This window comes from Somniosus microcephalus, chromosome 2, assembly GCF_052327205.1.
Source record: "Somniosus microcephalus isolate GS21.2 chromosome 2, FLI_Smic_1.0, whole genome shotgun sequence".
In the NCBI taxonomy this organism is placed as follows: domain Eukaryota; kingdom Metazoa; phylum Chordata; class Chondrichthyes; order Squaliformes; family Somniosidae; genus Somniosus; species Somniosus microcephalus.
In genome coordinates, this window is record NC_140988.1 from 391,178,468 (window position 1) to 391,206,411 (window position 27,944).

The 27,944-nt window shown below is 51.2% G+C and overlaps 1 protein-coding gene and 1 long non-coding RNA gene across 6 annotated transcripts in view; one reads left to right on the top strand and one right to left on the bottom strand.

Annotated features, from left to right (window-relative positions):
• The window catches only part of LOC147123873 (disintegrin and metalloproteinase domain-containing protein 12-like), a 566,371-nt gene extending 544,097 nt beyond the window's left edge, over positions 1-22,274 (bottom strand). For all 5 annotated transcript variants that reach the window (XM_085976452.1, XM_085976457.1, XM_085976448.1 and 2 more), the window contains exons 1-2: positions 22,151-22,274; positions 14,663-14,778 (exon numbers count right to left, since the gene is read on the bottom strand). In XM_085976452.1, coding sequence (XP_085832578.1) covers positions 14,663-14,778; positions 22,151-22,256 — 222 coding nt within the window. In that variant the 5' untranslated portion in view covers positions 22,257-22,274. The remainder of the gene's footprint in view (positions 1-14,662; positions 14,779-22,150) is intronic.
• Positions 22,275-22,436: 162 nt separating this feature from the next.
• The window catches only part of LOC147123875 (uncharacterized), an 81,197-nt gene continuing 75,689 nt past the window's right edge, over positions 22,437-27,944 (top strand). The window contains exon 1 of the long non-coding RNA XR_015075129.1: positions 22,437-22,558. This is a non-coding gene — a long non-coding RNA (uncharacterized LOC147123875). The remainder of the gene's footprint in view (positions 22,559-27,944) is intronic.

Genomic DNA, 27,944 nt, shown 5'->3' on the forward strand with positions numbered 1-27,944 from the left:
GAGGGGGGAGGGAGGGGGGGGAGGGGGGGAAAGGTGGGTGAAGGGGGAGGAAGGTGGGGGAAGGGGGGGGGAAGGGGGGGAAGGAAGGGGGGAGAGTCCCCCGAGCCCCCCGATCTCCGCCCCCCATCTCCCGAGCCCCGCCCCCCCCGAGCCCCACCGCCCCGCCCCCCCCGATCTCCCGAGACCCGCCCCCCCGATCTCCGGAGCCCCGCCCCGCCCCGATCTCCGCCCGCCCCAGGGCTCGCCCCCCCGAGCCCCGCTCTCCCGAGGTCCCGCCCCGCGATCTCCCGCTGTCCCCGCCCCGCGATCTCCCGATGTCCCGCCCCCGCGATCTCCCGATGTCCCGCCCCCCGATCTCCCGATGTCCCGATGTCGCAAGCCCCGCCCCCCCCATGTCCCGAGCCCCGCCCTCCCGAGCACCGGCGTCCCGCTCTCCGGAGCCCCGCCCTCCCGAGCTGGCTTCAAGACCGCCGATTGCGGCTGTGAGAGACGGCCGGCGGGCCCGGTTGCCGGGGTAACCCTTCTCGCTCTCCAAGCCGATTGCGGCTGAGAGAGACGGCCAGCGGGCCCGGTTGCCGGGGTAACCCTTGCCGCTCTCTAAGCCCCGCCCGAGATCCGCACTCCCGAAAGCCCCGCCCCCCCGAGCCGAGCGGGGAACAGAGAGAGACGCCGCGTCTCAGCTGCTCCTGCTGCGCGCGCACCCTGTATGTCCCGTGACCCTCGTGGCTGACGCCGTTGCCCCGGGGTAACGTGACAGCGCCGGGGGTGGGGGGGGGGAGCTTAGCAGAAGCCGTGGGACAATTACCTAGCTCGGGCGTGGCTGGGCAGGAGAGGCCCAGGCTTTGAGCCTAGGTTCTCAGGCCTTACAAAAACGGGGAAAGGTAGGAAAAAGAATGTTCAGGTAAGAGAAAAAATTTACAAATGAATGAAGTCTTTTTTAAAACAATTTAATAAAAGCAATTTTTTTTTTGCTGGAAATGTATATTTGAAAAGAAAGACGCAGAAAGCAGGAAAAAGAATGGAAGCAAGATGGCGGCTACTCACCTCGGTTCAGAACGATAAGGCCCGCCCACACACGCACCGATTGGTCGACCGTCAGGTCACCAAAGCGTAGGATTGGTCAATCGTCCCCTCACTCGACCGTAGGAGGGCCCGGCCGCACGCGCCAGCAACCCGGCGTACGATTGGTCGACCTCGAGGTCACTCTGTCGCTAATGAGCGGATAATGAGATGCTAATGAGCGGAATGTTGAAGGTTTTTTGGATACCGCGGGCGCGATTTTCGTCCGGCCGAAACGTAAATACACTTACCAGGGTTTCGGAAAGGTAAGCTTTCTTTCGACGTAACGCACGCGTAGGTACGCTCTGTAACTTTCGAGCGCATAGCCGGACAGACGCACACCCGAGGACAGACAGACAGAAGGACAGACAGACAGACAGAAAGAAATATCCGTTTATATATATAGATATGGTCATTAACAAAATTGAAATCCATGGGATTAAAGGGACAGTGGTAGCATGGATACAAAATTGGCTAAGGGACAGAAAGCAGAGAGTGGTGGTGAACAGTTGTTTTTCAGACTGGCGATAAGTACACAGTGGTGTTCCCCAGGGTCAGCATTAGGACCACTGCTCTTTTTGATATATATTAATGCCCAAAATTTGCAGATGATGCAAAACTCGGAAATTAGCTGAACAGTGAGGAGGTTAGTAACAGACTTCAGGAGGACACAGACAGACTGATGAAATTGGGAGACACATGGCAAATGAAATTTAATGTAGAGTAGTGTGAAGTGGTACATTTTGGTTGGAAGAATGAAGAGAGGCAATATAAACTAAAGGGTACAATTTTAAAGGGGGAGGTGGAGAAACTGGGATTGTTATCCTTGGAGCAGAGAAGGTTAAGAGGAGATTTGATGGAGATGTTCAAAATCAAGATGGTTTTGATAGAGTAAATAAGGAGAAACTGTTTCCAGCGGCAGAAGGGTCGAGAACCAGAGGACACAGATTTAAGGTGATTGGCAAAAGAACCAGCGGCAACGTCAGAAAAAACTTTTTGTTTTATACATCGAGTTGTTGTGATCTGGAATGCGCTGCCTGAAAGGGCGGTGGAAGCAGATTCAATTGTAACTTTCAAAAGGGAATTGGAGAAATACTTTAAGGAAAAAAATGACAGGGCTATGGGAAAAGAGCAGGGGAGTGGGATTAATTGGCTAGCTCTACCAAAGAGCCGGCACAGGCCCGAATAACCTCATTCGGTGCTGCATCATTCAATCATTCTATGGGCAATGTCCCTTTGCAACTTTCTTCTCACATCTACACTACTTACTGTGCTGCCTAACTTAGTGTCATCAGCAAACTTGGACATACGGCTCTCTATGGCTTCATTGAAGTTATTTATAAATATAGTAAAAAGCTGAGGCCCCAGTGCAGATCCCTGGGGCACACCACGAATCACATAGCAAGTTATTATGATCTGCAATGCACTGCCCGAAAGGGCGGTGGAACCAGATTCAAAAGTAACTTTCAAATGGGAATTGGATAAATACTTGAAGGGGAGCAAATTGAAGGGCTGTGGGGAAAGAGTGGGGGAGTGGGACTAATTGGACAGCTCTTGCAAAGAGCCGGCAGGCATGATGAGCTGAATGGCCTCCTTCTGTGCTGCAAGATTCTATAAATAACAGTGACATTGGCAATTTTCTAAGAGGACAGTTCCTAAACAGAACTAAATGTCAGCTGAACTGGAACAGACCAGCAGGACCCCAGACAAATTAGGTCATAGAGTGAGAACGGCACAGAAGGAGGCCATTCAGCCCATCGAGTCGGTGCCGGCTCTCTGTAGAACAATCCAGTCAGTCCCATTCCCCCGCTCTATCCCCGTAGCCCTGCAAGCTTATTTCCCTCAAGTGCCTATCCAGTCTCCCCTTGAAAACATTGAGTGTCTCCGCTTCCACCACTTCCGTCGGCAGCGAGTTCCAGGTCCTCACCACTCGCTGCGTAAAAAAGTTTTTCCTCACATCCCCCCCTGTATCTCTTGCCCAAAACCTTAAATCTGTGTCCCCTAGTCCTTGTACCATCAACTAGTGGGAACAGCCTTTCCCCGTCTAGCCTATCCAAACCCGTCATAATCGTATACACTTCTATCAAATCACCCCTCAACCTCCTTTGCTCTAATGCAAACAAATCCAGCTTCTCCAACCTGTCCTTGTAGCCAAGATCCCCCATCCCCAGAACCATTCTGGTAAATCTCCTCTGCACCCTCTCGAGGGCCTAAAGTCTGGTAACCAGAACTGGACTCAATACTCCAGTTGTGGCCTAAGCAGCATTTTAAAAAGGCTCAGCATAACTTCCCTACTTTTGTACTCAATACCTCTATTTATGAAGCCCAAGATCCCGTATGTTTTGTTAACCACTCTCTCAATATGTCCTGCCACCTTCAGGGACCTATGCACATTAACCCCCAGGTCCCTCTGTCCCTGCACACTCTTTAAAACTGTGCCATTAAGTGTATATTGCCTCTCCCTGTTCCTTCTGCCAAAATGTATCACCTCACACTTCTCTATTAAATTCCACCCGCCACTTGTCAGCCCATTCTGCTAGCCTTTCTATGGCCTGGTGCAGTCGATTGGTATCATCACTGTTTGCCACACCCCCAATATCCAGGTCATTTATATATGTCAAAAAAAAGCAGTGGCCCCAGCACTGACTCTTGGGGAACACCACTGTCTACCATCCTCCAAGTCTGAAAAACAGCCATTTACCACAACTCGCTGTTTTCTGTCCTTAAGCCAATTCCTTATCCAAGCTGCCACTGACCCACCTATTCCATGAGCCTCAATTTTGTTAACCAGCCTTCTATGTGGTACTTTGTCAAACGCCTTCCAAAAATCCATGTAGACAACATCCATTGCATTCCCTTCATCAATCCACTCTGTTACTTCATCAAAAAATTCAATTAGACAAACATGATCTGCCTTTTACAAAGCCGTGTTGGCTCTCCTTAATTAGCTTAAACCTCTCCAAGTGCCCGTTGATTTTTTCCTTGATTATTGTTTCTAAAGCTTTACCCACCACTGATGTTAAACTGACCGGCCTGTAGTTACTAGGATTGTCCTTACACCCTTTCTTGAACAATGGTGTCACATTTGCCACTTTCCAATTCTCAGGCACCTCCCCCGCATCTAGGAAAGATTGGAAGATTATGGCAAGCCCTTCCGCTATCTCCTCCACAATTCCCTTAGCAACCTGGGATGCAAGCCATCTGGACCAGGCGACTTGTCCACTCTAAGCATACCCAGCCTTTCTAGTACATCCTGTCTATCAATTTTCACCCCTTCCATTGCTTCTACCTTTTCCACTTCTACCGATATTTTGTCAGCATCCATCTAGTCAGTAAACACCGATACAAAGTTCTCACTGAGTATTCTAGCCTTGCCCTGTGCCTCTAAGCATATATCACCTTCTATCTCTCTAATAGGCCCCACCCCGCCTCTTACTACCCACTTACTGTTTACATGCCGGTAGATGATTTTTGGGTTCCCTTTTATGTTAACCGCCATTCTACTCTCATATTCTCTCTTTGCCAATCTTATTTTCATCTTCACATCCCCTCTCAACTTATTGTATTTGGTCTGGTTCTCCCTTGAAGAATTCACATGACATGCATCATACACCCTCTTTTTTTGTTTCATCATCTTCTCTATCTTCCTCGTCATCCAAGGAGCCCTTGCTTTGGTTCCCTTACCCTTCCCTCTTGTTGGAATGTATCTAGCCTGTACATAGAAACATAGAAGATAGGAGCAGGAGTAGGCCATTCAGCCCCTCGAGCCTGCTCCGCCATTCAATGAGATCATGGCTGATCATCCAAATTCAGTACCCGGTTACTGCCTTCTCTCCATATCCCTTGATCCCTTTAGCCTCAAGAAATATATCCAACTCTTTCTTGAATATATTTAATGAACTGGCCTCCACTGCCCTCTGTGGCAGAGAATTCCACAGGTTCACCACTCTCTGGGTGAAGAAATTCCTCCTCATTTCAGTCCTAAATGGCTTACCCCTTATCCTTAGACTATGACCCCTGGTTCTGGACTCCCCGGCCATCCGAAACATCCTTCCTGCATCTAGTCTGTCCAGACCTGACAGAATTTTATAGGTTTCGATGAGATCCCCTCTCAATCTTCTAAACTCCAGTGAGTATAAGCCCAATCGACACAATCTCTCCTCATACGTCATTCCTGCCATCCCAGGTATCAGCCTGGTGAATCTTTGCTGCACTCTCTCCATGGCAAGAACGTCCTTCCTCAGGTAAGGTGACCAAAACTGCACACAATACTCAAGGTGCGGTCTCACCAAGGCCCTGTACAACTGTATGAAGGGGAAGTCATGTTTGACAAATTTGCTGGAGTTCTTTGAGGAAGTAACATATAGGGTGGATAAAGGGGAACCAATGGACGTAGTGTATTTAGACTTCCAAAAGGCATTTGACAAGGTGCCACACAAAAGATTATTGCTTAAGATAAAAAAATCACGGGATTGGGGGTAATATTCTGGCATGGATAGAGGATTGGCTATCTAACAGAAGGCAGAGAGTTGGGATAAATGGTTCATTCTCAGACTGGCAATCAGTAACTAGTGGTGTTCCGCAGGGGTCAGTGCTGGGTCCCCAACTCTTTACAATCTATATTAACGATTTGGAGGAGGGGACCGAGTATAACATATCAAAGTTTGCAGATGATACTAAGATGGGAGGGAAAGTAGTGAGTGAGGAGGACATAAAAAACCTGCAAGGGGACATAGACAGGCTAAGTAAATGGGCAGAGATTTGGCAGATGGAATACAATACTGGAAAGTGTGAGATTATGCACTTTGGCAGGAAAAATCGTAGAGCAAGTTATTATCTTAATGGCAAGAAACTGGAAAGTACTGAAGTACAAAGGGATCTGGGGGTCCTGGTGCACGAAACTCAAAAGGTTAGTATGCAGGTGCAGCAAGTGATTAAGAAGGCCAATGGAATGTTGGCTTTCATTGCTAGGGGGATAGAATATAAAAATAGGGAGTTATTGCTTCAGTTGTACAAGGTATTGGTGAGACCGCACCTGGAATATTGCATACAATTTTGGTGTCCATACTTAAGAAAAGACATACTTGCTCTCGAGTCAGTACAAAGAAGGTTCACTCGGTTAATCCCGGGGATGAGGGGATGGACATATGAGGAGAGGTTGAGTAGATTGGGACTCTACTCATTGGAGTTCAGAAGAATGAGAGGCGATCTTATTGAAACATATAAGATTGTGAAGGGGTTGGATCGGGTGGATGCGGGGAGGATGTTCCCGATGACGGGTGAAACTAGAACTAGGGGGCATAGTCTTAGAATAAGGGGCTGCTCTTTCAAAACTGAGATGAGGAGGAACTACTTCACTCAGAGGGTGGTAGGTCCATGGAATATGCTGCCCCAAAAAGCTGTAGAAGCTACATCATTACATAAATTTAAAACAGAAATAGACAGTTTCCTGGAAGTAAAGGGAATTAAGGGTTACGGGGAGCGGGCAGGAATTTGGACATGAGTCTAGGTTCGGATCGGTCATGGCCCTGTGGGTAGCGGAGCGGGCCCAAGGGCCGTGTAGCCTGATCCTGCTCCTATTTCATGTGTCTAATTCTGTTAGATTCAGGAGATAGTTCTGTGATTGTAGATTGAAGGTTAGGATCAGATCAGCCATGATCTTATTGAATGGCGGAGCAGGCTCGAGGGGCCGATTGGCCTACTCCTGCTCCTATTTCTTATGTTATGTGGCAAGACTTCCTTGTTCCTGTACTCGAACCCTCTTGCTACGAAGGCCAGCATACCATTTGCCTTCTTAACCGCCTGCTGCACCTGCATGCTTACCTTCAGCAACTGGTGCACAATAACACCCAGGTCTCTCTGCACTTCCCCTTCTCCCAATCTATTGCCATTCAAATAATAATCTGCCTTCCTGTTTTTGCCACCAGTGGATAACCTCACATTTATCCACATTATAGTGCATTTGCCATGTTTCTGCCCAATCACCCAACCTGCCCAAATCGTACTGGAGTTTCACGACATCCTCCTCACAGCTTACCCTCCCACCCAGCTTTGTGTCGTCTGCAAATTTGGAGATATTACATCCAATTCCCTCGTCCAGATCATTAATATATATTGTGAACAGCTGGGGTCCTAGGACCGATCCTTGCGGTACCCCACTAGTCACTGCCTGCCACTCGGAAAACGACCCGTTTATTCCAACTCTTTGCTTTCTGTCCGCCAACCAGTTCTCTATCCAAGTCAATACCTTGCCCCCAATCCCATGTGCCTTAATTTTGCACGCTAATCTCTTATGTGGGACCTTATCGAAAGCCTTCTGAAAGTCCAAATACACCACATCCACTGGTTCTCCCTTATCTATTTTACCAGTTACATCCTCAAAAAATTCCAGCAGATTAGTCAAGCATGATTTACCTTTTGTAAATCCATGTTGACTTTGTCCGATCCTGTCACTGCTTTCCAAGTGCTCTGCTATTACATCTTTTATAATAGACTCCAGCATTTTCCCCACTACCGATGTCAGGCTTACCGGTCTATAATTCCCCGCTTTTTCTCTACCACCTTTTTTGAACAGTGGGGTAACATTAGCTACCCTCCAATCCATGGGTACCGTTCCAGAGTCGATCGAGTTCTGGAAGAGGACCAGCAATGCATCTACTATCTCTAGGGCCACTTCCTTAAGTACCCTGGGATGTAGACCATCAGGCCCTGGGGATTTATCAGCCTTCAGTCCCATCAATTTTCCTAACACCATTTCCCTACAAATACTGATTTCTTTAAGTTTCTCCCTTTCATCAGACCCTATGTTCCCCGACATCTCTGGGAGATTATTTGTGTTGTATCCGTGTGTTAATGGAGACACGGGATGCAGGAGTTGGTTTAACAGGTGTTTACTGAACAAAGTCTGGAGGTGAACTAAAAGATACAAGACACTATACAGGCTTATATAACCGAGTGGTCACTACCGGTATTACAGTACACAGGGGCTCTTACAGGTACATACACTACAATTCCTCCCCTTTTAGATAATTAGTACATAACATTTTAAGTAATCATTAATTAACATGTTTCCAAGAACAATAATCTACACATTTGCTGCAGTTAATCAATTATAAGTCAGTCTCTCTGGAGGCTTCCTGACTCGGTCCGGATAACGCCTCAGTGGTGTAGTAGTATTCGGTGGTGTAGTAGGTTCTTTTGGCAAGGTCGATTCGGCTTGAATGCCAGTGTCGGGTTCATCTGGTTCCAGTATCACCGGATCGGAGGTAGATACTATGGGTATCTCTGCTTCATCATTAGGCGTATAGAGTTGTGGTGTAGGTTGTCCCTTTTCGGATGACTATGATCTGGTCAGCATGGCGCCTTATTATGCTTTCACCAATGTCCACGGTATACATCAGCAGTCCTAGTCGTGTGCAAATAGTTCCAGGCTGCCATTTCTCGGTACGGTAGTCCCGGGCCAAAACTTGTTGACCTATCTGGAAGGTTCTAGTTGGCCTTTCATTCATGCCTTGAAATTGCCGGTTCTCCACGTCCCTTCTGATGTTTGGCTTGATCAAATCCAGCCGGCATCTTAGGCTTCTATTGAAGAACATCATGGCGGGAGTTTGGTTTGTAACCACATGAGTTGCATTCCTGTACGCAAACAAGAAGTTATCTACCTTATGTTGTAGATTTATGTCTTCATTACCCATGGCCTTTATGGCCTTCTTGAAGATCTCGACAAACCTTTCAGCTAATCCATTGGTGGCGGGATGGTATGGGGCGGACGTGTAGTGCTTAACCCCATTGTTTTTTTAAGAACTTCCTGAATTCTTCGGACACAAATTGCGGTCCATTATCAGAACAGATCTGTTCAGGCAGCCCATTCCTGGCAAATATGGTCCTTAATACTGTGATGGTTTTTTCCGTGGTGGTGGAGGACATCTTTATTACCTCCGGCCACTTGGAGTGTGCATCAACCGCGATTAAGAACATTGAGTCCATAAATGGACCAGCAAAGTCGATGTGTACCCTTTGCCATGGAGATGAGGGCCACTCCCATGGATGTAGAGGGGCTTGTGGTGGGGCGTTTTGGATCTTCTGGCATCCTAGACAGCTCTTGGTCATTCCTTCGATGTCTCCATCGATACCTGGCCACCACACAAACGCTCTGGCTAGGTTCTTCATTTTCACTCCACCCAGATGCCCCTCGTGAAGCTCCTTTAGCACTTTATCCTGGAGTTTGGGTGGAATCACCACTCTGGATCCACACATCAAGGTTCCTCGGCACACTGACAGCTGTTCTCTTCTTTGCGAGAATGCTGGCAACAGTGGTTCGCCATGTGCTGGCCATCCCTTCACCGTTAAATTGTAGACTCGTGAGAGAGTCGGGTCATTTCTCGTTTCCTTTTCAATGGTAGAATTTGTTACTGGTAGACATTCCACTATGGTTGAGTGGAACATCTCCACTGGGTCCACTGTAGGTGCCTCTTCTACCGTTGGCAACGGTAGGCGCGATAAACCGTCAGCATTCCCATGCTGTTTTGATCCTTTGTATTCTATGTCATATTGGTGTGCCCCTAGGAAAAGAGACCACCTCTGTAGCCTTTGCGCTGTCATAATGGGAACGCCCTTTTTAGGGTTGAATATGGAGACGAGGGGTTGATGGTCAGTCAACAAGGTAAATTTTTGTCCGTGTAGGTAATGGTTGAATTTCTTCACTCCCCATACCAGGCTGAGTGCTTCCCTGTCGATTTGGGCACAGTTACGCTCAGCTGAGTTCAATGAGCGTGACGCAAAAGCTATCGGCCGCTCCGAGCCATCAGGGAATCTATGCGATAATACCGCTCCTACGCCGTAAGGGGATGCATCGCATGCCAGTCTGATTGGCAGTGATGGGTTGTAATGAGCCAACACTTCCTTGGACGTGATCAAGCCTTTGCATTTATGGAAGGCACATTTACAGTCTTCGCTCCATTTCCAAATTACTCCCGTTTGTAGCAGTGCGTTAAGAGGGTGCAGAACAGTTGACAAGTTCGGTAAAAATTTATGATAGTAATTTATCAATCGCAGGAACAACCTTAATTGTGAGACATTTTCAGGTGCTGGGGCTTTTATGACCGCTTCAATTTTTTCAGGTGACTTATGCAACCCTTCTTCGTTAATTATATGGTCACAATATGATATTTGTTTCTGGAAAAATTCGCACTTGGGGCGATTTGCTCGTAGGCCCCGTTCTCTCAGCCTAGTGAGCACCTGCTCCAAATTGGCAAGGTGCTCGTTGTCGTTTTCTCCTGTTACAAGGATGTCGTCTAGGTAGCATTGAGTTCCCGGAATCCCTTGCAGGACTTGCTCCATATCTCTTTGCCAGATAGCTGGAGCTGATGCTACTCCGAAAACCAGTCGATTGTACTGGTACAGGCCTTTGTGTGTGTTTATCGTGAGATACTTTTTAGAGGCCTCCTCAACCTCCATCTGTAGATATGCCTTTGCCAAGTCAATTTTGGTGAAACGTTTCCCTCCGGATAGTGAGGCGAAAATATCTTCTATCCTCGGAAGAGGATACTGTACCGTGTGAAGGACCGGGTTTACAGTCACCTTGATGTCCCCACAGATGCAAATTTTTCTCTGTTCTTCAGATTTATCATTATTCAACGTTTTCTTCATCACCGGGACGATGGGTGTTGCCCACTCGCTCCAATCTACCTTGGATAACACGCCTGCCTTTTCCAAATTCTCCAGCTCTGCCTCGACTGCTGGACGAATTGCGTATGGCACCGGCCTTGCCTTAAAAAACTTGGGACTTGCCGCATCTTCCACTTTTATTGAGGCGGTGACGCCTTTCAAGGTTCCTAGTTCCTGTTGAAACACTTCTTTGGCATTGGCCAAGATGTCTTTTAATCGTTCAGGTATGACGTCATTATCATTTTTTTTCTTACTGGTCACCGTCAGTGCCTGAATGGAGTGCCAGTCTAAACGTATCTTCCTGATCCATTTACGTCCCAACAGCGGTGGACTACCATCTTGCAGAACGTATAAAGACAACTTCTGTATTTCCTTGCCATTGTATACAACAGGCACCCTTATTTTCCCTCTGGGGTATACTTTCTGCCCCGTATATGTCTTCAAGATAATGGATGTGTCTTTCAAAGGTATATGCGGAAATAGCCACTCGTAATCCCGTCGACTTATGACGGTCAGAGCTGATCCTGTATCTAGCTCCATTTTAACTGGGGACCCCGCTATCGTGAGGGTAACCCAAATGGTCTGGTAATCTTCTTTGGCAATTACATTATGTAATTTGAGAGAGCTTAGTCTCTTGTTTCCGGAGTCGCTATCGCTCTTCTGGTCTTCGGAGCTACTGTCCGTCATCATTTGTACCTTTCTGTACTTTTCCTTATTGATTTTTTTTCTGTCAGTGGATTTTTTGTTTCCAGATCGGCATACACGTGCAATGTGTCCCATCTTTCCGCATTGCCTGCATGCTTTGTCCTTGAACCAGCAGTCCCTCTGGTCATGGGTGGATCTGCCGCAGCGATAACATCTCTCGAAACCCCGTGTCATTTCATGGGTGCCGAAGTCCTGTGGCTTTTGCTGTATCTCTGCAGCTCCTCTTGCTGCTGCTTCGTATGATACAGCCACACTGAAAGCCTTGTCCAGTGTCAAATCTTTCTCAGAAAGTAGCCTTTTCTGTGTTCCTTCACTTAGGAGACCGCAGACAAATTTGTCTCGTAGAGAATCTGCCAGTCCTGCCCCGAATTGGCAGTGCTTTGACAGCTTTCTTAATTCGGTGAGGTAATCAGCGTTACTTTCATTCTTGTGCTGATTCCTCCTGAAGAATTTGAATCGTTCCGCTATCAGCAGCGGTGTTGGGTTTAAGTGCTCCTGTAGGGTATCAACAATCTCCTTAAAATTCTTGTCCATCGGTTTGGCTGGAGTGATTAAGTTTCGTAACAGCCCGTATGTCCTTGCGCCCATCAGATTTAGAAGTACCGATGCCTTTTTATCATCCTCTATTTCATTCGCTGTGCAATATACCTCCACTCTTTCCACATGTGGTCCAATCCTCTATATTACTATCGAAAGCAGTAATATTGCCAGTCTTAGGCATCCTGAAAATCAAAAATGGCGCCTCCCGCGCTTTCCTTTCTTCCCTGCCGAGAAAAAATGGCGCCTCCCGCTTTCCCGCCGCTGCTGACAACGCTGTTCTCCACAGTTTTTATTTACACAGATATTTTTAATAGTTGGAGACTCGTTCCCGCCGGACTCTCTGGGACTTTTCCCTCCCTCTGCTTGGTCCGAACGCTGACCTGCTTTGCAGCGCCGGCCGTCTCCCGAGTGCTCCACCCTCCGTCTCTGTTTGCCTCCGCCTTCCGACTCGCTGCTCGGCCCCGCTGCAGAGCCACCCGATCGAGCCCCAGCCCGCCGCCCAGGAAGGATTAGTGCAGTACCTGCCACCAGCCCGGCTAGCTGGTGAAACCAGTTTTTTTTCTCCGACTTTCGTCTGAGGAATCGATCTCCTTGAGGTGCTGCCGAATTGCAGGTAAGTCCGTTTCCAATTCGTCGCCACTGTTGTATCCGTGTGTTAATGGAGACACGGAATGCAGGAGTTGGTTTAACAGGTGTTTACTGAACAAAGTCTGGAGGTGAACTAAAAGATACAAGACGCTATACAGGCTTATATACCCGAGTGGTCACTACCGGTATTACAGTACACAGGGGCTCTTAAAGGTACATACACTACAATTTGTGTCTTCCTTTGTGAAGACAGAACCAAAGTATGTATTTAGTTGGTCTGCCATTTCCTTGTTTCCCATTATAAATTCCCCTGATTCTGACTGTAAGGGACCTACGCTTGACTTCACCAATCTTTTTCTCTTCACACATATCTATAAAAGCTTTTACAATCAGTTTTTATGTTCCCCGCAAGCTTACTCTCATATTCTATTTTCCCTTTCTTAATTAATCCCTTTGTCTTCCTTTGTTGACTCCTAAACTGCTCCCAATCCTCAGGATTATTGCTTTTTCTAGCCACTTTATATGTCCTCTTCTTGGATCTTATGCTATCCCTAATTTCCCTTGTTACTTGGAACATCTCCTCCTTAAAGATCACCCATTGTTCCATTGCAGTTTTTCCTGTCAGTCTTTGGTTCCATTTGAGCCTGGCTGCTCTGGTTTCCTCCCACGGTCCAAAGATGTGCGGGTTAGGTTGATTGGCCATAATAAAAAAAAAAAATTGGCCCTTAGTGTTAGGGGGGATTAAATACGTGGGGTTACGGGGATTGGGCTTGGGTGGGATGGCTGTCGGTGTAGGGACCGGCTGCTCGGGTTTGGATGATCAGTCATGATCTCGTTGGATGGCGGAGCAGGCTCGAAGGGCCGAATGGCCTATTCCTGCTCCTATCTTCTATGTTTCTATGTTTCGCATCCCATTGAAGTTAGCCCTATTCCAGTTTAGACGTTCCACTCTAGATTGTTCCTTGCTCCTCTCCATTGCTAATCTAAATCTCATGATACGATGATCACTTGTACCCAAGTGTTTGTCCACTGACATTTGGTCGACCTGACCCACCTCATTCCCCAGCACCAGATCCAGCAATGCCTCCTTCGTAGTTGGGCTAAGAACATATTGGTAAAGGAAATTCTCCTGAACACATTTCTGAAAATCCTCCCCCTCCTTTCCCTTTACCCTAGTATTATCCCAATCGATATTTGGTTAATTAAAGTCCCCCAATATCACCACTCTATAGCTCTTGCATATCTCTGCAATTTCCCTGCATATTTGCTCCTCTACCTCCCTCTCACTATTTGGAGGCCTATAGAATACCCCCAATAGAGTGATCATATCCTTTTGCTCAACTCTAACCAAATGGATTCTGTCCTTGTCCCCTCAAGAACATCCTCCCTATCAAACACTACAATGTCTTCCTTCATCAGCACTGCCACCCTACCACCCTTTTTTCCTTCCCTATCTTTTCTGAACACTTTGTACCCTTGAATATTAAGTGCCCAGTCCTGTTTTTAAGCCACGTTTCCATTATTGCCACATCATATTGCCACACAGCTAATTGCGCTTGTAGTTCACCAACCTTATTCACCACATTTTGTGCGTTTACGTACATGCATTCTATACCCATTTTTGAATTTTTCATAGTCTTTCTTAGTCTGCTCCTATCTAATATGGTATTACTACTGCCTCTAGTACTATCCAACACACTCACTCTTTTATGCACCTTATTCCTCTTTTCTACTCCTATATGCTAGTGCCAATCCCCCTGCCAAGCGAGTTTAAACCCTCCCCAACAGCACTAACAAACCTCCCTGCGAGAATATTGGTCCCGGCTCTGTTGAGGTGTAACCCGTCTGGCTTGTACAGGTCCCACCTTCCCCAGAAACGGTCCCAATGCCTCAGGAATCTAAAGTCCTCCCTCTGCACCATCTCTCCAGCCATGCATTCATCTGTTCTATCCTTCTATTCATGTACTTACTAGCATGTGGCACCGGGAGTAATCCGGAGATTACTACCTTTGAGGTCCTGCTTTTTAATCTGAAAGGTAAATCTGAACAGTTCTGGAACAAGACTATTATTAATTAAAATCCTCTCTTCTGCTGCATTCTTTACCTGTTGTAAAAGATCCATGTTCCACATCTGTCCTCCTGATACAATAAATGGAGATATAACGCCGTACTGATGCAGTTCTTGAAGAAGCTTTTCCTGATGTTTCAGGAAATCATCTCCTGTTTCAATACCAGGAAAACATGACACGGTTACCAAGTATAGAGTCGTTAAATTAAACTGTGGACAATGTTATAATTTAAGACTATAAGCAGCACATCTCTACTCTTACTAAAACAGTGCTAAAGGATGACTGAATGATGCTATGATAGTATGGCCCTTGCAGAATTGGTGATCTGCAACATCCAAGTGCTGGGGACTATTTTTTTTTATTTGCCAATCTCTAAGCTAAATTTCCAATCTCAGGTTATGAGTTGCATGAAAGGCCAAATGGAGCAAACGGGGAACATCTTGGCAGTAATCGCTGATGGAAAAGGGCTATCAGGAAGAATCGGATATGAGCACAAGGAAGAAATGTAGAGGAGAACTAGCGTGTGTACAAGATATGTGAGAGTAGATAGGAATATGGGGAGGAGGGCATTGGAGAGCATTTGGTACGAGGGAAGAATTGAGAAGGGAGGGTTGAGGGAAGATGAGGGGATGTGGATGGAGGAAAAAGGGGATGGCAGAAAGGATGAGGAGATGCAGCAGGTGGTGACGGAGAGTAAAAGGGTATGGGTAGAGGATGGGTTGGGACAGAGGGGCTCAGAGAGGGAAAGAGGAGGGAATGGGCAGGAAGGGGACTGGGAGAGAAAATGGATGGAGAGGGCATGACTAAGCTACTAAATGGGTACTTTGCATCTGTCTTCACAAAAGAAGAGGATGAAGTTAATGTAGCAGTAGTTAACAAGCCACCCAGTCCAGATGGGATGTATCCTAGGTTGCTTAGTAAAGCTAGGGTGGAGATAGCAGAAGCTCTGACCACAATCTTCCAATCCTCCTTGGAGATGCGAGTGGTGCTAGAGGACTGCATCTGTTATAGCCCTGTTCAAAAAAGGGGAGAGGGATAAACCTGGTATCTGCAGGCCAATCAGGTGGAAAAATAATTCTCACTTGGCGAAGCATGGATTAATAAAGGACAGCCAGCACAGATTTGTTAAAGGCAAATCATGTCTGACTAACCTGATTGAGTTCTTTGATGAATTAACAGAGAAGGTTGATGAAGGTAGGTATCAAAAGGCATTTGATAAAATACCACAACAAACTTATTTGGAAATAGAAGTGCGTGGTATTAAAGGAACGGTGGTAACTTGGGTGCGTAATTGGCCAAGGGATGGAATGCAGAGTAGAGGTGAATGGATGTTTTTCTGACTGTAGCGAAACATGGGGTCCCCCAGGGGTCGGTTATTAGGAACATTGATTTTCTTGTTATATATAAATGGCCAGGACTTGGGTACAGGGAGTACAATTTCAAAGTTTGCGGATGATACAAAACTTGGCAACGTAGTGAGCAGGATAGTAGTAGACTGGTGATATGGGCAGACACATGGCAGATGCAATTTAATGTGCATAAGTGTGAAGTGAAACACTTCGGGAGAAACAACATGGAGAGGCAGTACAATCTGAATGAGACTATTTTGAGGGGGTGCAAGAGCTGAGTGACCTGGGGGTGCATATTCACAAGTCTTGGAAGGTGGCAGGGTGTTAAGAAAGCTCTGTAAATAGGGTCACTGAATACAAAAACAAGTCATGCTAAACCATTACTAATCGCTGGATGGCTCCAGCTGGAATATTGTGCACAGTTCTGGGCCCCACACTTTAGGAAGGATGTCAAGGCCCTGGAGAGAGTACAGAAGAGGTTTACCAGGATGATACCAGGACTGAGGGAATTCAGTTATGTGGAGAGATCGGAGAAGCTGCGACTGTTCTCAACAGAACAGAGATGGTTAAGGGGAGACCTAATAGAGGTATTTAACATCACGAGAGGTTTTGATAGAGCAAGTAGGGAGAAACTGTTTCCTTTGGCAAGTGGGTCGGTAACCAGAGGTCATAGATTTAAAATAATTGGCAAAAAAAGAGGGGAAATGAGGAGAAATTTTTTCATAAAGGGTTGTTAAGATCTGAAACGCACTACCTGAAATGGAGGAGGAATCAGATTCCATAGGTGCTTTAAAAAGGCAACTGGACATGTCCTTGAAGAGGACTCATTTGCAGGGTTATGGGGAGAAAGTTGGGTGTGGGACTAAGTTGGAGAGCTGTTACAAAGAGCCAGCAGATGCACGACAGGCCAAATGTAAGAAATAAGAGTAGGCCATACGGCCCCTCGAGCCTGCTCCGCCATTCAATAAGATCATGATCATCGACCTCAACTTCACTTTCCCGCCCGATCTCCATATCCCTTGATTCCCCGAGAGTCCAAAAATCTATCGATCTCAGTCCTGAATATGCTCAAAGACTCAGCATTCACAGCCCTCTGGGGCAGAGAATTCCAAAGATTCACAACCCTCTGAGTGAAGAAATTCCTCCTCATCTCAGTCTTAAATGGCCGACCCCTTATCCTGAGACTATGCCCCCTAGTTCTAGACTCTCCAGCCAGGGGGAAACAACCTCTCTCCATCTACCCTGTCAAAATCTTGTATGTTTCAATGAGATCACCTCTCATTCTTCTAAACCCCAGAGATTATAGGCCCATTCTACTCAATCTCTCATCATAGGTCAGCCCTCATCCCAGGAATCAATCTAGTGAACCTTCGTTGCACCGCCTCTAAGGCAAGTATATCCTTCCTTAGATAAGGAGACCAAAACTGTGCCCAGTACTCCAGGTGTGGTCTCACCAAGGCCCTGTACAATTGCAGCAAGACTTCCTTACTCTTATACTCCAACCCCCTTGCAATAACATGCCATTTGCTTCCTTGTTTGTTGTAAGATTTTTTGAGGCGAGGCAGGGAGAGGTAATGGGAAGAGTAAGGGTTGGGGTCGGGGAGGAGGAGGACGGGGGTGGGTGGAGGAGGGGGGGGCCAAGAGGGGAAGGGGGGGCCAAGAGGGGAAGGGGGGGCCAAGAGGGGAAGGGGGGGCCAAGAGGGGAAGGGGGGCCAAGAAGGGAAGGGGGGGCCAAGAGGGGAAGGGGGGGCCAAGAGGGGAAGGGGGGGCCAGAGGGGATGGGGGGGGGGGGAGTGGGGATGGGGAGGGGGTTGGGGGGCGGGTGAGGAAGGGTTAGGGTGGGAGGGGGCGGGGTGATGAAGGGTTGGGTGGGAGGGGGCGGGTGGTGAAGGGTTGGGTGGGAGGGGGCGGGTGGTGAAGGGTTGGGTGGGAGGGGGCGGGTGATTCGGGGTTGGGGTGGGAGGGTGGTGAAAGGTTGGGGTGGGGGGGCGGGTGATTTGGGGTGGGGGTGGGAGGGGGCGGGTGATTTGGGGTGGGGGTGGGAGGGGGCGGGTGATTTGGGGTGGGGGTGCGGGTGATTTGGGGTGGGGGGGCGGGTGATTTGGAGTGGGGGTGGGAGGGGGCGGGTGATTTGGGGTGGGGGGGCGGGTGATTTGGGGTGGGGGGTGATTTGGGGTGGGGGTGGGGGCTGAGGGGGTGATTTGGGGTGGGGTTGGGGGTGATTTGGGGTGGGGGGCGGGTGATTTGGGGTGGGGGTGGTAGGGGGCGGGTGATTTGGGGTTGGGGTGGGAAGGGGCGGGTGATTTGCGGTGGGGGTGGGGGGGCGGGTGATTTGGGGTGGGGTGGGGGGTGATTTGGGGTGGGGGTGGGCGGGTGATTTGGGGTGCGGGGGCAGGTGATTTGGGGTGGGGGGGCGGGTGATTTGGGGTGGGGGTGGCGGGTGATTTGGGGTGGGGGTGGCGGGTGATTTGGGGTGGGGGGCGGGTGATTTGGGGTGGGGGTGGCGGGTGATTTGGGGTGTGGGTGGGGGGGGTGCGGGTGATTTGGGGTGGGGGGAGGGGGCGGGTGATTTGGGGTGGGGGTGGGTGAGTTGGGGTGGGGGTGGGAGGGGGCGGGTGATTTGGAGTGGGGGTGGGAGGGGGCGGGTGATTTGGGGTGGGGGCGGGTGATTTGGGGTGGGGGCGGGTGATTTGGGGTTGGGGGAGGGGGCGTGTGATTTGGGGTGGGAGGGGAGGGGGCGGGTGATTTGGGGTGGGGGTGGGAGGGGGTGGGGGAGGGGGCGGGTGATTTGGGGTGGGGGTGGGAGGGGGCGGGTGATTTGGGGTGGGGGGAGGGGGCGGGTGATTTGGGGTGGGGGCGGAGGGGGCGGGTGATTTGGGGTGGGGGTGGGCGGGTGATTTGGGGTTGGGGTGGGAGGGGGCGGGTGATTTGGGGTTGGGGTGGGAGGGGGCGGGTGATTTGGGGTGGGGGGGAGGGGGCGGGTGATTTGGGGTGGGGGCGGAGGGGGCGGGGCGGAGGGGGCGGGTGATTTGGGGTGGGGGGAGGGGGCGGGTGATTTGGGGTGGGGGGAGGGGGCGGGTGATTTGGGGTGGGGGGGAGGGGGTGGGTGATTTGGGGTGGGGGGAGGGGGCGGGTGATTTGGGGTGGGGGCGGAGGGGGCGGGTGATTTGGGGTGGGGGGGCGGGTGATTTGGGGTGGGGGTGTCGGGTGATTTGGGGTGTGGGTGGGGGGGGTGCGGGTGATTTGGGGTGGGGGGGAGGGGGCGGGTGATTTGGGGTGGGGGTGGGTGAGTTGGGGTGGGGGTGGGAGGGGGCGGGTGATTTGGAGTGGGGGTGGGAGGGGGCGGGTGATTTGGGGTGGGGGCGGGTGATTTGGGGTTGGGGGAGGGGGCGTGTGATTTGGGGTGGGAGGGGAGGGGGCGGGTGATTTGGGGTGGGGGTGGGAGGGGGCGGGTGATTTGGGGTGGGGGAGGGGGCGGGTGATTTGGGGTGGGGGTGGGAGGGGGCGGGTGATTTGGGGTGGGGGGAGGGGACGGGTGATTTGGGGTGGGGGTGGGAGGAGCGGGTGATTTGGGGTGGGGGTGGGTGATTTGGGGTGGGGGAGGAGGGGGTGGGTGATTTGGGGTGCAGGCGGAGGGGGCGGGTGATTTGGGGTGGGGGGGAGGGGGCGGGTGATTTGGGGTGGGGGGGAGGGGGCGGGTGATTTGGGGTGGGGGCGCAGGGGGCGGGTGATTTGGGGTTGGGGTGGGAGGGGGCGGGTGATTTGGGGTGGGGGGGAGGGGGCGGGTGATTTGGGGTGGGGGGAGGGGGCGGGTGATTTGGGGTGGGGGCGGAGGGGGCGGGTGATTTGGGGTGGGGGTGGGAGTGGGCGGGTGATTTGGGGTTGGGGTGGGAGGGGGCGGGTGATTTGGGGTTGGGGTGGGAGGGGGCGGGTGATTTGGGGTGGGGGGGAGGGGGCGGGTGATTTGGGGTGGGGGCGGAGGGGGCGGGTGATTTGGGGTGGGGGCGGAGGGGGCGGGTGATTTGGGGTTGGGGTGGGAGGGGGCGGGTGATTTGGGGTGGGGGGGAGGGGGCGGGTGATTTGGGGTGGGGGGAGGGGGCGGGTTACTTGGGGTGGGGGCGGAGGGGGCGGGTGATTTGGGGTGGGGGTGGGCGGGTGATTTGGGGTTGGGGTGGGAGGGGGCGGGTGATTTGGGGTTGGGGTGGGAGGGGGCGGGTGATTTGGGGTGGGGGGGAGGGGGCGGGTGATTTGGGGTGGGGGCGGAGGGGGCGGGTGATTTGGGGTGGGGGTGGAGGGGGCGGGTGATTTGGGGTTGGGGTGGGAGGGGGCGGGTGATTTGGGGTGGGGGGGAGGGGGCGGGTGATTTGGGGTGGGGGGAGGGGGCGGGTTATTTGGGGTGGGGGCGGAGGGGGCGGGTGATTTGGGGTGGGGGTGGGCGGGTGATTTGGGGTTGGGGTGGGAGGGGGCGGGTGATTTGGGGTTGGGGTGGGAGGGGGCGGGTGATTTGGGGTGGGGGGGAGGGGGCGGGTGATTTGGGGTGGGGGCGGAGGGGGCGGGTGATTTGGGGTGGGGCGGAGGGGGCGGGTGATTTGGGGTGGGGGGAGGGGGCGGGTGATTTGGGGTGGGGGGGAGGGGGTGGGTGATTTGGGGTGGGGGGAGGGGGCGGGTGATTTGGGGTGGGGGCGGAGGGGGCGGGTGATTTGGGGTGGGGGCGGAGGGGGCGGGTGATTTGGGGTTGGGGTGGGAGTGGGCGGGTGATTTGGGGTGTGGGTGGGAGGGGGCAGGTGATTTGGGGTGGGGGGTGAGGGGGCGGGTGATTTGGGGTGGGGGGAGGGGGCGGGTGATTTGGGGTGGGGGCGGAGGCGGCGGGTGATTTGGGGTGGGGCGGAGGGGGCGGGTGATTTGGGGTGGGGGGAGGGGGCGGGTGATTTGGGGTGGGGGGAGGGGGCGGGTGATTTGGGGTGGGGGGGAGGGGGTGGGTGATTTGGGGTGGGGGGAGGGGGCGGGTGATTTGGGGTGGGGGCGGAGGGGGTGGGTGATTTGGGGTGGGGGCGGAGGGGGCGGGTGATTTGGGGTTGGGGTGGGAGTGGGCGGGTGATTTGGGGTGTGGGTGGGAGGGGGCAGGTGATTTGGGGTGGGGGGTGAGGGGGCGGGTGATTTGGGGTGGGGGGAGGGGGCGGGTGATTTGGGGTGTGGGTGGGAGGGGGCAGGTGATTTGGGGTGGGGGGTGAGGGGGCGGGTGATTTGGGGTGGGGGGAGGGGCCGGGTGATTTGGGGTGGGGGCGGAGGCGGCGGGTGATTTGGGGTTGGGGTGGGAGGGGGCGGGTGATTTGGGGTTGGGGTGGGAGGGGGCGGGTGATTTGGGGTTGGGGTGGGAGGGGGCGGGTGATTTGGGGTGGGGGGTGAGGGGGCGGGTGATTTGGGGTTGGGGTGGGAGGGGGCGGGTGATTTGGGGTGGGGGGAGGGGGCGGGTGATTTGGGGCGGGTGATTTGGGGAGGGGGCGGGTGATTTGGGGTTGGGGTGGGAGTGGGCGGGTGATTTGGGGTTGGGGTGGGAGGGGGCGGGTGATTTGGGGTGGGGGGTGAGGGGGCGGGTGATTTGGGGTGGGGGCGGAGGGGGCGGGTGATTTGGGGTTGGGGTGGGAGGGGGCGGGTGATTTGGGGTGGGGGGAGGGGGCGGGTGATTTGGGGCGGGTGATTTGGGGAGGGGGCGGGTGATTTGGGGTTGGGGTGGGAGTGGGCGGGTGATTTGGGGTTGGGGTGGGAGGGGGCGGGTGATTTGGGGTGGGGGGTGAGGGGGCGGGTGATTTGGGGTTGGGGTGGGAGGGGGCGGGTGATTTGGGGTGGGGGGTGAGGGGGCGGGTGATTTGGGGTTGGGGTGGGAGGGGGCGGGTGATTTGGGGTGGGGGGTGAGGGGGCGGGTGATTTGGGGTGGGGGCGGAGGGGGCGGGTGATTTGGGGTTGGGGTGGGGGTGGGCGGGTGATTTGGGGTTGGGGTGGGAGGGGGCGGGTGATTTGGGGTTGGGGTGGGAGGGGGCGGGTGATTTGGGGTGGGGGGTGAGGGGGCGGGTGATTTGGGGTGGGGGTTGTGAAGCGGGAGCTGGGGGCGGGGGGCGATGAGGGGGACCAGGGTCGGTGACGCGGCCTTGCGGAGGCGGCTGCTCCTCTCCTCACCTGTGGACGGGCGGTGGACGGTGAAAGGGGCGGGTGTGCTGGCCGGCTCCAGTGCAGTCAGCAGGCGGCCACAGATACCGAGAGTGAGCAGGGCGGCGAGGCTCATGGCTGCGCGAAGCCCGGGTTCCCAACCGTCACCGACACTCAAACAGCCGCGCAGGCGCACAATAAACCTCACCCCCCCCCGCCGCGCAGGCGCACAATAACCCTCACCCCCGCCGCGCAGGCGCACAATAACCCTCACCCCCGCCGCGCAGGCGCTCTCGGCCCCCCCTGGCCTGCACAGTGAGCCCGCGCCAGGCGGCGAGGATAAAGGGCGGGAAGGAGCAGCCTGGCGGCGGCCTGTGAACAACACCAAACATCCAGCTTCTCTCAGAGTGGGTCAGAGAGATACAGAGAGTAACAAAGGTAATAAGGCATCTGTGACATCTGGGGAAAAAGAGAAATAGAGTCATCACGGCACAGAAGGAGGCCATTCGGCCCATCGAGTCGGTGCCGGCTCTCTGCAGAACAATCCAGTCAGTCCCATTCCCCCGCTCTATCCCCGTAGCCCTGCAAGCTTATTTCCCTCAAGTGCCTATCCAGTCTCCCCTTGAAAACACTGAGTGTCTCCGCTTCCACCACTTCCGTCGGCAGCGAGTTCCAGGTCATCACCACTTGCTGCGTAAAAACGTTTTTCCTCACATCCCCCCTGTATCTCTTGCCCAAAACCTTAAATCTGTGTCCCCTAGTCCTTGTACCATCAACTAGTGGGAACAGCCTTTCCCCGTCTAGCCTATCAATACAATACAATACAATACAAATCGCTTTATTGGCATGATAAGGTACATCTTATGTTGCCAAAGCATCAAAATACATTTATGGTTGGACACATAAACGCGGTTCCATTCATACAGTGTATAAACAGGTATATCCCTGAGTTTATAAATATATTTTCGCCTTGTTTATATATACTCTTGTCTTAGTTTACTGGTTGTCCCTCTGTTCATGGCAAGCTGTAACATAGTGTGCCGCCAGTGTTACACAGCTTCTCTCCTCCCCCAGTAGGAATGGGAGTTTTTGGTTGTCAGTCAGATTTCTGAATTCAGGGCATATTTGTGAGAATTTTTGATAGAAATTCTCTCTGATGCCCTGATATTTTCCACAGGCTGTGAGGAAGTGCATCTCTGTCTCAACTACTCCCTGACTGCAGTGAGAGCATATCCTGTCTTCTCTTGGCAGCCTGTGTCTGCCTTTTTCGATCGCTAGGCTAGGCTATCCAAACCCGTCATAATCTTGTACACCTCTATCAAATCACCCCTCAACCTCCTTTGCTCTAATGAAAACAAATCCAGCTTCTCCAACCTGTCCTTGTAGATCCCTCATCCCTGGAACCATTCTGGTAAATCTCCTCTGCACCCTCTTGAGGGCCTTCACATTCTTCCTAAAGTGTGGTGACCAGAACTGGACGCAATACTCCAGTTGTGACCTAACCAGCGCTTTATAAAGGTTCAGCATAACTTCTCTACTTTTGTACTCAATACCTGAGATCGGGAGGAGTGGACCTAGAGGGAGTACAGCGGGAGCGGAGCAGTTAAAAGGAGCGGCAGCAACTCAACAAAGGCACTTTTTGAAAAATTGACGTCAGCGTAAAAAAAAGTGACGTCGACACAAGGGAAGGAGCTGATTGGTGAGTAGCTGGGGAGTGTTTTTTGTTAAGTTTTAAGTTTATTTCTGATGGGTTAGTTCTATAAATAGAGGCAGGGCAGGGCAGCTCAGTCCCGTGGAGTGCACATCCTGTGTCATGTGGGAAGTCCTGGACGCTTCGCGTAGCCTGGCCGTCCACATGTGCAGAAAGTGTCACCAGCTACAGCAACTGTAGCTCCGGGTTTCGGAGCTTGAGCGGCGGCTGGAGTCACTGCGGTGCATCCGCGAGGCCGAGAGTTATTGGATAACACGTTTCTGGAGGTGGTCACCCCGCAGCTTAAGAGTATGCAGGCAGAGAGGGAATGGGGGATGGCCAGACAGAAGAGGGGCAGTGCAGAAGTACCCGGAGTGAATCTCGCTCACTAACCAGTATTCTGTTCTGAGTACTGGTGGGGGCGATGGTTCCTTTGGGGAGTGCAGCCAGAGTCAAGTCCACGGCACCACAAGTGGCTCAGCTGCACGGTGGTGGGGAGAAAAAAGAGTGTAATAGCAATAGTGATAGATCCCATATGCTTTGTTAACCACTCTCTCAATATGTCCCGACACCTTCAGGGACCTATGCACATTAACCCCCAGGTCCCTCTGTCCCTGCACACTCTTTAAAACTGTGCCATTAAGTGTATATTGCCTCTCCCTGTTCCTTCTGCCAAAATGCATCACCTCACATTTCTCTTTATTAAATTCCATCTGCCATTTGTCTGCCCATCATTCTGCTAGCCTTTCTATGTCCTGTTGCAGTCGATTGGGAACACCACTGTCTACCATCCTCCAGTCTCAAAAGCAGTCAGTTATCACAACTCGCTGTTTTCTGTCCTTAAGCCAATTCCTTATCCAATCTGCCATTAACTCACCTATTCCATGAGCCTCAATTTTGTTAATCAGCCTTCTATGTGGTACTTTGTCAAACACCTTCTGAAAATCCATGTAGACAACATCCATTACATTCCCTTCATCAATCATCCCTGTTACTTCATCAAAAAATTCTTAATTAGCTTAAACCTCTCCAAGTGCCTGTTACTTTTTTCCTGGATTATTGTTTCTAAAACTTTACCACTGATGTTAAACTGACCGGCCTTTAGTTACTAGGATTGTCCTTACACCCTTTCTTGAACAACGGTGTCACATTTGCCACTTTCCAATCCTCGGGCACCTCCCCCGCATCTAGGGAGGATTGGAAAATTATGGCAAGACCTTCCGCTATCTCCTCCCCCAATTCCCTTAGAAACCTGGGATGCAAGCCATCTGGACCAGGTAACTTATCTACTCTAAGCATACCCAGCCTTTCTAGTACATCCTGTCTATCAATTTTCACCCCTCCCATTGTTTCTACTATTTCTACTTCTACCAATATTTTGTCAACATCCACCTCCTTAGTAAACACCGATACAAAGTACTGACTGAGTATTCTAGCCTTGCCATGCACCTCTAAGCATATATCACCTTTGTCACTAATAGGCCCCACCCCACCTCTTACTACCTGCTTACTGTTTACATGCCAGTAGAAGATTTTTGGGTTCCCTTTTATGTTAACTGCCATTCTACTCTCATTCGCAACATAACAGATGACATAATACTGCAGATAGAAATTAACAGGTTTGATCTAATAGCCATAATGGAGACATGGTTGCACAGTGGCCAAGGTTGGGAACTAAGGGGGAACAATTCGGTGTCGCCCTTTTGGGGCGCTAATGTCACCGGGGTGCTAATTTTAGCACCTCAAAAAAATTAACGCCCCTCCGCTGAAATTCAGTTGTAGCGCCCCAAGCAAGAAGTAGAGCGCTATTGGAAGCGCTCCACCTCCTTCTTGGGGTGCTACAATTGAATATCCTGGTGCTACGTGCAGCAGCACCACGCACGTCAGCATGTAGCGCCGCGACATCGCAGGCCTTCCTCCCCTGATTATAGGGGAGGGGCCTAGAGCTGTGCGCACCGTGGCCCTGCTGGATCACCGGGGAGCGGGGTGCAGGGAAAATAGCCTGGCACGCAAGTAGAGTGCCGGACTGAATGATCGTGGCCAGCACCCCGAAGAAAAAAAGGAGTAGGGGGCAAGTGCTGGCATTCTGCCAAAAGAAAAATGCCGCCCATCACCTGCCCTTTAATTAGCGCTGCAAAAATGCCACCCTGACCCAGTTGGACATATCGTCCGGCGATAGGTCAGGGGGCGGAACCCAAGTTTACGGCCGGGGCGATGACATCATCGCTGGCCGCGCAGCGCCATGGGGCGCTACCGGCTACCACCGCCGCTAACCTCCCACTGAATTTAGCGGGAGACATTAGCGGCACCGCGCCCAGGCGCGAGGGGATTTGCATCCCGGGGGCACTAACAAGAGGCGCAAATCAACCCAATTTGTCCCCTAAATATTCCAGGATACTTAACTTTTAGAAGAGATTGGCAAAATGGAAAAGGAGGCAGAGTATCCCTGATAATAATAAAGGACAGGATAAAGACAGTAGAGAGAAAGGATCTTAGCTCCGAAAATCAAGAAGTAGAATCAGCTAAGAAACAGCAAAGGGCAGAAACATTGGTGGGGGTTGTTTATAGGCCCCCAAACAGTAGTTGTAATGTAGGGCAGAGTATAAATCAGGAAATTAAAGGCGCATGTAACAAGGGCAATACAGTAATATTGGGGGACTTTAATCTACATACTGCAAATTTGCTTTGCCCAGTCTGTAATAGTGTGGAGGACGAATTCATGGAATGTATGCAAGATAGTTTTCTAGATCAGTATGTTAAGGGAACAGACTATTTTAGATCTAGTATTGTGCAATGAGAAAGGGTTAATTAATAACCTTGTACTAAAGGGGCCTTTAGGAAAGAGTGACACGAATCACTCGTACATGAAACACAAAAAGTTAACATGCAGGTACAGCAAGTAATTAGGAAGGCAAATGGAATGTTGGCCTTTATTTCAAGGGGGATGAAGTATAAAAACTAGGGAAGTCTTGCTACAACTGTACAGGTCATTGGTGAGACCACACCTGGAGTACTGCGTACAGTTTTGGTCTCCTTATTTAAGGAAGGATATACTTGCATTGGAGGCGGTTCAGAGAAGGTTCACGAGGTTGATTCCTGGGATGAAAGGGTTGACGTATGACGAAAAGTTGAGCAGGTTGGGCCTATACTCATTGGAGTTTTAAAAAATGAGAGGTGATCTTATTGAAACATATACAATTCTGAGGGGGTTGGACAAGGTAGATGCTGAGAGGATGTTTCCCCTCATCAGGGAATCTAGAACTCGGGGGCACAGTCTCAGAATAAAGGGTCGCCCATTTAAGACGGAGATGAGGAGGAATTTCTTCTCAGAGGATCGTGAATCTTTGGAATTCTTTACCCCAGAGAGCTGTGGAAGCGGAGTCATTGAGTGTATTCACGGCGGAGATTGACAGATTTTTGAGCAACAGGGGAGTCGAGGGTTATGGGGAACGGGCAGGAAAGTGGTGTTGAGGCAAAGATCAGATCAGCCATGATCTTATGGAATGGCGGAGCAGGCTCGAGGGGCCGAATGGCCGACTCCTGCTCCTATTTCTTAAGTTCTTTTGTTCTTATAAGGTGCCACACAAGAGGTTATTAAACAAAATTAGGACTCATGGGATTGGAGGCAATTCACCAGCATGGATTGAGGATTGGTTAATGGACAGAAAACAGAGAGTAGGAATAAAGAGTCATTAACGGGTTGGCAAGCTGTAACTAGTGGGCTACTGCAAGGATCAGTGCTTGGGCCTCAGTTATTCACAATCTATATCAATGATTTGGATGAGGGGACCAAATGTAATATATCCAAGTTTGCTGATGATACAAAGCTGGGTGGGAATGTAAGTTGTGAGGAGGACGCAAGGCTTCAAGGGGATATAGACAGGCTAAGTGAGTGGGCAAGAACATGGCAGATGGAATATAATGTGGAGAAACGTGAAGTTATCCACTTTGGTAGGAAAATAGAAAAGCAGAATATTTTTAAAATGGAGTGTGCGTGTCGGTGTGTTTGGAGTGTGCGTGTCGGTGTGTTTGGAGTGTGCGTGTCGGTGTGTTTCGAGGGTGTGTTTGGAGTGTGCGTGTCGGTGTGTTTCGAGTGTGTGTGTCGGTGTGTTTGGAGTGTGTGTGTCGGTGTGT